Source organism: Aulonocara stuartgranti (genome assembly GCF_965226115.1).
Source record: "Aulonocara stuartgranti genome assembly, chromosome: 5".
NCBI lineage: Eukaryota > Metazoa > Chordata > Actinopteri > Cichliformes > Cichlidae > Aulonocara > Aulonocara stuartgranti.
In genome coordinates this window covers 24,600,272-24,610,290 of record NC_138943.1, presented here as the reverse complement: position 1 = coordinate 24,610,290, position 10,019 = coordinate 24,600,272, and the positions used below count along the sequence as shown (strand labels likewise).

Below are 10,019 nucleotides of genomic sequence, written 5' to 3'. Positions count from 1 at the left end.
AAGTAGCTAAATGGCTCGATATGCCTTGACGTTCTCCAGAGGCCTGGTATTGAACTAATTGTTTGATTCACCACTCCTGCACTACAGCCTCCTACCTGAGGGGAGTGCAATAAATGTGTGCAGGGTGAGTAGCGTCTTTCAAGCATCTGCTGGTGTAGTGCAGTGATGATGCTGCCAGTCGTCTTTGCAGATTTCAATACACTCAACAGAGCCTTCTTCTTCTACGGCAGGGGTGAGGGGGAACTCCAGGCCTCAAGGGCCCGTGTCATGCAGGTTTTGTGTCCTTGATCTAACACAGCTGATTTAAATGGCTAAATGACCTCCTCAATAGTTAGCTATGGCTCCATATGTCTTGAAGTTCTCCAGAGGTCTAATAATGAATTAATCATTTGATTCAGGTGTGTTAACCCAGGGTGATATTTAAAACCTGCGGCCTGGAGAGGTCTGTGGCCACAACCAGCAAAACCATTCCTTTCTTGGGATGTCGTGTTGTCACCGTTCGAAGTGGACTCCGTGGTTTATGCTTCATAAACGCTTCCTAAACTGAACAGGGTATTTTCGCTGAAGTTTTTTTTTAAAATCATTGTATTTTACAACATGCTTTTAATCTGAAAAGACTGTTTTAAAAAGGGAAAAATGCCTCTGTAAGTAATATTTTTAAAAAGTAGGGGGAGCCATATTCTGGCTTCTCATGCGGAAGTTGAGTAGCCACAGTCATCATTTTGAATCTGTAGTTCAGCTAACTGTCTCCTGGTTGCTAGCGTTAGCTAGTGTAAAAAGCCAGCATTTCAGTTTTCCATACGTCTTTACGATGCGGACCAGCTGTTAAGCCAATACTGCGCCCGAAGCAATGTACTGGCTGTGAAGTAATGTCAGCTCCTCACGGTGAGTTAATATTAGGAGCGAATTGTTGAGTAACTGGCTAGCTTCCAAAGTTAGCCATCGTTAGCGCTGCTGCTATGTTAGCTAACACGTTTGCCTGTAGCGATAGCAGCCTTGCCACCTGCTAGAGATGTCTAGAGAGGCTGCAGCTCACGTGTGTGTGTGTATGTGCACAGCAATACCTATACTTTTACATTTTTGTGCCATATGTTCGGCGTTGGCTCGCCTGGTTTAGTTTTGTTTTGTGAGGGCGCCAAAGGGAAAGTAATAGTGTGAGAAGTGACAGGCCATGACGGTTTCAGATTGGGAAGTTAACTCGGCCTAGTTGGCACTGACTATAAACATTGTCAGAATTTTTCAGTCCGTCAATAACTTGACATTGCTAAGCTGCGTTTGGCGCCGTAGGCGCTGGTGTTGCGTGGGATGTGCAAAGTCGGTGACTATAGCAAGCTGTGGAATGCTGCTGAATGGGTGAGTCGTTTATAATGCGTGTTGTAATTTTTGCTTTGCAGCTTTAGTTCGTTTACTATGAGCTCCCTACCAACCCAGACTCCGGCATCAAGCTCGTCATGCAGGACGCTACCGGGAGAAGGGAATCAGGTGCAGTTAAGACGCAACTACAAGCATTCAGTTACCTCATATATAACATGTAATGCTAAGCGGCGGTGCTGTTGTCCATTTAGGTGCAACCAAAAGCTCCTCTCCTGCAAATACTGCGTGTGGCTGGAGCCCAGGAGGATATCTTCACGCTCAAAGAGGTGAGCTGTCTAGTGTGACTTTGAAAAAGAGCTATCGGTCACGTGGTCATTCCAAAGGTACAAATGTAGCCTGAACATATGAAATCTTCTGCTTTGTGTAGGTGATGCACTACTTGGGCCAATACATCATGGGGAAGCAACTGTATGACAAACAGAGGCAGCACATAGTCCACTGCCAGGATGATCCTTTGGGAGAGCTGCTGGAAGTGGAGAGCTTCTCTGTTAAAAACCCGAGGTAATTACCTTAACCAAAACCTGTGCTCATTGTTGGTTCTGCTTTGTATCTGGACTTTATACATTTTTAAAAAAGAAGAAAAATCTTAATTTTAAATGCTTGTATTCCCATTTTACAGCCCAGTGTATGAAATGCTGAAGAAGTATTTGGTTGTTATTGACTGTGCTGGTAAGTGATTCTTTCATTTATTGATTTAAGTCCTTTGCACATTTTTTTTTTTTTCTGGTGAAATTATATTTTTGTTAGGTGGAATCAACAAAAAACAAAACAATCTGTGGATTCATTTGTGGGTGTCTGAAGTCAAAGTATGTCTCTTCCTGTGCTCCTTATTGAATTCACTGTTATTTGCATCATATTGTGGCTTTTTTAAATTACATGAGAAGATCTGTGGGTATACCAACATTCCATGTATATTCAAAGACCATCTTGTTGACTATATTATGAGTGATTGTGAAAGGCTGTCCATCGCTTGGAGGATGTGGGGATCCTGCACAGTCCCAGATGGACCCCTTTCCCCTGCTTAAACTTCATATCTGAAGGGCCTTAGTGAGAGTGTGCAATGCTATAATTAAAGGGGGGGGGGATGTCCTTTTTCTGTTACTGTGTCTCATTTGAAATGCAGACGCTGCAGAGAATCTTTCTGTGGGCCGTGAATGTGTAGATGGCGGAGTGGAGGATCGTGGTCAGGTAAAGCTGAAGCATGGTGCTCAGAAGAAACAGAGACCCTTACCTGCTTTCGCTTCACTACACACAACTTTTTGTAACAATGTCACAAAATAAGTGCACAGCCACTCCGATAATGCCTTTAAATGGAGCCCGACTGATATATCAGACAATTTTAGCTACTTATACGTATATTGATATTGGCATTTATAACTGCAGATGAATTAAAAAGTAAAGAGGAGATGGAGAAGTGTGCTTCAACCATGTCATGAGTGTTGATGTTCCATAGTTTGGCCACCAGAGGGCACTCTGCAACTTCCCTGCTGGCAGCAAACATATCTAGATGGTCAGAGCAGTTATGCAGAGCATGAACTGGTACTTCATGACTTATTGTCATAATAAAACAAGATAATTCAACAGTTTGCTTTTTCACAAATAACTACACATAACAAGTTGTCTTTTTTTTCCTGACAATAACTTATTTAGAGGTTAAATCCCCAAGTATCAGTCTTAAAAATCTTATTTTGGCTGGGCTCTGTTTTAAAGTGCTTTGCCCAAAGTATAAGTTTAGTTTCTACTGGGTTGTGTGTTCTGGGGAAGGTGGTGTAAGGGCTGCTGTCTTCGTTGGTGTGCAGTTGTACAGAGTGGCACCGTCTCTGTACAACCCCATTCTTGGTTTGGTCTGGTGGCTTTTCATCACTGTTTTATGACCCACCAGTTCCACCCATTGGATGGGGGGGCAGAGTCACTGTCTCTGTCTGTATCAGAGTTCTCTTCTCTGCTCCGAACTGGAGGATCACAGCTCCTGATCACCCACAGGTCTGACTGCCCTAAACCTTTTCACCTAATCCCACGTTCCTGCACCCTTCTTTCCAATCCCTCCCCAAATCCTCTTTGATCTTACTTCGTGGCTTGTATATAATTTGGTTTGCCGCAACATTGAGCTATATTAAGATATTTGTCCTTTTTATGAAATTAAAGGTTGCTGCATGTGCCACAACCATCTCAGAATGCTATTGAATCAAATTTCAGATGATAATTTAAGTGTTGAATTTGCATATTTCCTAGATACATTTTAGTGATTAAAATAATAGATCTGTCTGGTAGGGGTGCAACGATACACAAAATTCACGGTTCGGTTCGATATTTTTTTCGATACAAAAAATGTTCATGCCTTTTTAATTTGTCATTTTTTTATTGAAATTATAAATATATATATTTTAACTCAAAAGTACAGTTTTTAAACAAAGTAATAAAAAATAAATCTATCTGATCGAGAAATCGCTCATCTTTGGAAAAGAGTTTATTACAGAGAAATGTCTCTTTCCAAAATAAAAGCTATACTATCCGCTTCTTCTGGGCTATATTCTCAGCAGCATATTAAATATATCAGGTCCCCATAAGGAGAATCATGTGCTAACAGCTGTCTAAATGACTCGGGTAAAGTTTGTAGCATGCGTGCTTGTTGTTTTTGTCTGCTTCCACTTGTCTTTGCACTAGGATGATGTCGGCGTAAATGTGCAGTCATATTCATTGTTCCCACTAGTGTGGACAGCACTAATCTCGTTGAAATGACATTAACGCCACAACACGGCAAATCTCCGTTAACGAGCTACCGCGGATCGCCCCATGCGTGGGGCTGGATGGCCAACACGTTAACCTCTGGGTGGTCTTGGGTCGATTTGTGGCATTTTTCATTGTTCATTTACACGCCATTTGCACTGTGTTGAATGGAATATAGCGAAAGTCTGCAAAAAAAAAGTTCGGTCACATTTACTGTTAAAATTTCAGTATGACTTCCGGAAATTAGCTTCAGTGGCTAAGCTACAGACAAACTTACACTATCGGTCCTAGTGGTCGATTTGTGCCCCATTGAAACCCATTATAAACGCTATTTTTCACAGCAAAAAAATTACGGTCAAATCGATCGTGATCGGTTATGTTTCCGTTTGCAGTACTGGCCTTAGAGTTGTAATTTTTTTATTTGTCCACCGGGTGGCGCCCTTGCTCCACATTTGACCCCGGGCTGGAAAACAGCGGGCTGCTTAAACAGACCTGCGGGAAACGAAGCCTCATTTCCGGCGTGCAGCAGCGGCTTCGCCCGCTGATCGGGCGGGACCATTTTCGGCCCCTAGGACCGTTTGAGGGTGCATATATTTTTTTTTTTTTTTTTTTTTTTTTAAATCAACAGGAAATGACGTATTTGTTGTGACGTGGTACCGGACGTGTGTGTTGGAAAAAGGGGTCCGACGCAACATGCCCCGGTCATCGTCGGGAGTTAACCCGGGAGGATGCACTGATTTCGGCCTAGAGGAGGAGCATTTGCCGCCTGGAGACCATTTTCTGGTCCTGAGGGGAAAAAAAAAAAAAAAGGCGATCGAAATGAAGGTTGGTGCCAATCTTTAGTCCATCTAAAGGCCTAATTATAATAACAATCAAATATTACTTCAAATGTTTTTTTTTTAAAATATTTCGTTTTGTTTTGGGGGGCTAAAAAAAACGGTGCGCTCATGTAATTAAACTGCGATTAAAAGGGTTAAAACCCCCGAAATATAATTAAAACTTTACATGGATAGTTCAGGGAGAAGTAGTTTTAAAAGATTGGCTAATTTAAAGTGGAATAAAATATTAATATATAAATTTTTTATAGCACTTTTTTGGGCGTGGTCGATTTGTGGCTCTAGGTCCGATAGTGTATGCATTTTTCTAGGACCCCCCAGAGGTTAACGAGCAAACTGCGCTAACGCACTAGTTCCCACCAATGTAATTGAGCATTGCGTGGCACATCCGACATACTGTTTTACTTTTGTCCATACCTTCAGGGTCATACGTCACATGAAAACCAAAATAGTTCCCAAGGCCAGATCTGAATGAGGGTGGGGGAGGTTCAATTTGCCATGTTGCAAGGAGAGCTTAGCTTCTGTCTCGCTTGCTTGCCCTGCGGTCAGTGAATCTGCGTTCGACTGCTCCGCCTAGGCTGCACTGTCAAGCGCAGATCCACTGAGCGCTCAACACAAATGGCATCGTCAGAAGGAAAGTTGATAAAATAAATTAAAACATTTGTATTGTTCGATACATATGCGTACCGAACCGAAAGCACTGTATCGAATGGTTCAATATCGATACGAGAATCGTTGCACCCCTACTGTCTGGTAGATGTTACTTTAGACTTAAATTCTGTGTGCGTCTGTTTCTTTGCTTTGACAAATGTGCCAAATTGTTCATTTAAGAAAAAAAAATGAGACCACAGTACATACCTTGGAATAAATGTATTAAATCCAACGAATTTAGAGTTGCGGTGGATTGTGTGATCATGCTCTTGTTTATTCACCTGTCTGTTAGTATACTGGCTTTCCTTGCCTTTGCTTTCTGCTTTGTTTACCCAGCACTCAACATTTCAGTTTGCATTTATATCCTAAATTATTTTGAACTCCCTCCCTACTGGCCCTTACCCAAATTGCCCAGCCCTTTGTCCCTTGTGCCATCCCACCCCACCTGTAAACAGAGGCCATGTTGAAAAGGAGCTGCGAGTCCTCCAAGTACCCAGTCACGGCTCTGTGTTCTAATTTCTTGCGTTTGCATTTTCTTCTTTTACAGATGTGTGGAGGTGTGGTGAAAGCAGGTTTGGAGGCTGGTAGTGATGGGCCTCTCCTGCAGACCCCCTCCCAGAGACGACCTCGGGAACCAGATGATGGTAATCAAATAGTCCATTGCACACTTAACAGCCTCGTTACAAGACACTGTTTAAATGTTCAAAACCTCCTTAGACTCTCTTGAAGGTTTGCAACGCTCAGCCTGCAAGCGACCCAAGCTGGATGTTACTCTGGATGAGTGGGACCTCTCTGGCTTGCCCTGGTGGTTTCTGGGTAATCTCCGTAATAACTACAGCCGCAGGAGCAATGGCTCCACTGACATCCACACAAACCAAGTAAGACACCTCACGTGCTGCTAGAAAGTCCACCCAGTATAATTAAAAATGGTTAAAATGGGCAATAAGGTTCATTTTAGAGGTTTCAAGCTTAGGAAAACTAACAGACATTACTTGTTGACAAATGGCAAAAATCAGATCATAACAGTGGTGGTCTGACTGATGTGTCAGCTGTCTCTTGCACAGGAAGAGGATACGGCCATTGTGTCGGACACCACTGACGACCTCTGGTTCCTCACAGAGGGCGAGAGTGAACAGGTGAGTGTGGAGATGAAAGAGGCTGCTCTGGAAGAAGGCAGCAGAGAAGGAGAGCCTCCACTGGAGGATGATGATGGGGGAATGAAGGAGGACAAAGCAGACAGAGAAGTATGTCTTTTTCTTTCTTTTTTAAATTTTGTGATATATTTCTTTCTTGCCAATAAAATGTTTTTCACTAAGAAATGTGGAGAGGTGATGTGATCTGATGTGTATTTATTAGATGCAGGAGGAGCCAGATGAAGACTCTCAGTGTCTGAGTGATGATACTGATACAGAGATCTCCACACAGGTCAGTATCTCTGAGCCTCCGTTTATTCATTTACAGCCATTTGTTTAAAACTATATCAGTCTTGTGAATGCTGTGTTTATATCTTAGGATGCATGGCAGTGCACAGAGTGCCGAAAATACAACATACCTCTCCAGAGGTACTGTGTTCGGTGCTGGGCTCTAAGGAAGAACTGGTATAAAGATGTCCCTCGGCTTGCGCATTCCCTTTCTGTTCCTGACATCCCAGCATGCAGCTCACTCATTACCCACGATGAGGAAGATGACAGCGACACGGGCATTGATGTCCCAGATTGCAGCAGGACAGTTTCTGATCCTGTCATCCTCCCTTCACATTCCACCGCCGATCGACCATTGCCAACAATGGTAATGGGAAAAGGCAAAGGTCCGAGGCCCTCTGTCTTCCACAAAGATGAGCAGCTCTCTGAAGGAGACAGTCAAGAGAATCTGGGCATGGAGGTTGAGGACGTTAGGCCTGAGGCGCTGCTAGAGCCTTGCAAGCTCTGTCGAGTGCGGCCACGTAATGGAAATATTATACACGGACGCACTGCTCACCTGCTTACCTGTTTTCCATGTGCAAGGAGGCTACATAAGTTCCAGGCTCCTTGTCCAGGATGTGGGAAGATAATCCAGAAGGTTATTAAAATTTTCATCCTGTGAAGGGCACACAACCCATCTGTAAAGTCCTGGGGACCTGACCAAAAAAATCACAATACAAACTTTTCAACAACATTCAACCATACAGCTGCATAGCTCCTAGTACCAGTCTTTGCTTGTGGACTCATAAAATCTCTGCACCTTACTGTCAAATTTATAAAGAGACAAAATATAGCACTTGGTGAATCTTGCTCTGTTGCATGGTTTATTTGAGTCACACTGCCTCTGAAGTATTGTTAGATGAAACCTCAGTCTTAACAGTTCACTATACGAAATGCTTGTTTTGGTGCCACATTTAAATAAGGGACATACAAATCCAGAAGTATTTATTTATTTATTAAAACTATCACATAGGCACACACAGTTTGAGTTATTTTATGTTATGAAGGGTTTGTTTGTTTTTTGTTTTTTTTTTTTTCCCTCTAAAATTTTATGGCTTTTTTTTTTCTTCATTATTTCTTATTCATAGTGCAGTTTTTGGGTGCTGATTTTTATTTCTGGAAATTTTAGGATGTGCTTAAGTTTTTCATTAATTTACTTTGTCCATCTGGACAGAAACTGAACAGAATAATAAATGCAGGTATGCAAGTACAGGTCTCTTTGAGCTGTCCCTTTATTTGTGGGTTTTGTTTTTTGTCTTAATCCCTCCTGCATCTCTTTACATAACACAGCTCTAAAATGTAAGTTTTAAAGCAGCTGAACGAAGAAAAACTCTAAATCTGTTTTTAGATGTTTCAGGCTTGAAAGTTTCCTCCCAAAATCAATGTACTCTCAGCACATGTGAATGTATTGTGAAATACAATGGTGACTTAAGTCTAGTTTCTTGCAGCCAGAAATGTAAATGTAGACCGTAATGCACAGCTGAAGTATTAACCGTAATTGTTGAACCTTGGTAATTTGTTAACGTGTTCAGTATGTACATTTGTCAAACCTCTGACAGCTATGCCTGCAGTAAGTTATGTCATAATGTTGTTGGTTCGTGTTTAAATATTATAATTCGGAGTACTTTAGATTATTTCTGGAACCTGTTTAAAATGTAGGTATTGTATTTATTTATTGTTTTACTTGTGGTCAGCTCGTAGCAAACAGAAAATGGTGCACTTGTTAAAAAAACAAATCTAATTTGCATTTGTAATTTAACAATAGAGAGAAGAAACCGGCTGAGTTACCAGGTGTACCCTCAGTGAAAATGGCTTCACAGGGGTTATTTTAAGCGTTACACTGCCATGTAATGACTTTATACAGAAATGTGTATTATAGATTTTATTTGGATTGTTCAGCTTTATTTGAAGATTGTGGACCACATAGATGGTACTTTTTGAGTGTGTGAACGGCCTTGAATAAATACATTGTTCCTTATTATTCAGTGACTTTTAGGCATTTAACTTTGGCTCTGCGTAACACAGTGTGTATATTAAGTGTTTGAGCTGATGTTTACTTGTGCTTAGTCTTTCCGCCAGGAGGTGGAGAGAGGTTTCAGTCTTGTAACCGTTGCCTACAGAAACTGTACAGTCCCTGTAATAACATGTAATGGATATATATAGAGCATGCCTCTTAATCAGATCCAGCACAAAGCTGGTGTCAGAGCTATATTAGTAATGTAAATGCAATAAAAGATGAATTATAGATTGTAACAAGTATTAGCATTGTACATCAAGGGGGAAAAGGCTCCCATTAAATACAGACCTCATGTAAATGAAACACTTAATACCAGTGATACTGGTTGATTAACACATCCCAATTTGTCACATTAAGACCATAATGTTCTAAAACATGGTGCAGTTATAGGGTTTTTTTGTTATGGAATAAACATGTTTTGTTAAGCGAGAAAGAGTTGGGAATTGTCTGCTTTGTTCACTACTTCACCAGAGAGACAGTTGGTGTACGGTACCCACTGGTGAAATCTGTGTTTTAGTTGAATAAGTCATTGTGTGTGACAGGCCAGCTGTCATGTATCCTCTCCTCCTTGACTGGGCTCCAGCACCTGCGACTCTCCTCTGCTTACTCACTGTTCATTTCCTGCTTACTCGTGCTTGCCTTATTTTTGTCCTGTTCTTGAGAATTGGGGCATACGCCCTGCCTTCGACTGTGTATGCCTCTGTAACACCACTGCTATCCAAATTCTGTATAAACACTGCAGCTACTTTACACCTGAGTTATTTACCAATTACTCATTGGGGTGTATTTCCTGTTCATTGAAAGTCCCCTGTTAAACTGTTCTCCAGTCCCAAATATGCAGTCATAACGCAACAGCTTGTTATTCAAATTATAAGTTATTTGTTAACTTTCAGATTCTTCATTATTACATTATTGTTATCTATATATGTAAGCAACCTTTAATGCTTATATTGA

At 41.5% G+C, this 10,019-nt stretch overlaps 1 protein-coding gene across 5 annotated transcripts; it reads left to right on the top strand.

Annotated features, from left to right (window-relative positions):
- Positions 1-17: 17 nt before the first annotated feature.
- Positions 18-9,498, top strand: mdm4 (MDM4 regulator of p53). Of its 5 annotated transcripts, XM_082533127.1 has the most exons (12): positions 137-232; positions 399-552; positions 1,395-1,482; positions 1,566-1,640; positions 1,742-1,875; positions 1,994-2,043; positions 2,498-2,562; positions 6,136-6,232; positions 6,306-6,466; positions 6,638-6,832; positions 6,945-7,013; positions 7,101-9,498. In XM_082533127.1, exons 3-12 carry the CDS (start codon positions 1,411-1,413, stop codon positions 7,668-7,670), a joined length of 1,488 nt encoding a protein of 495 aa, XP_082389253.1. In that variant the 5' UTR covers positions 137-232; positions 399-552; positions 1,395-1,410; the 3' UTR covers positions 7,671-9,498. The 5 variants fall into 5 exon arrangements, with proteins under 5 accessions (XP_082389251.1, XP_082389250.1, XP_082389253.1 ...); XM_082533125.1 differs by lacking the exons at positions 137-232; positions 399-552 and adding an exon at positions 18-124 and having other exon boundaries at positions 6,653-6,832; XM_082533124.1 differs by lacking the exons at positions 137-232; positions 399-552 and adding an exon at positions 18-124.
- The last annotated feature ends 521 nt before the right edge of the window (positions 9,499-10,019 follow it).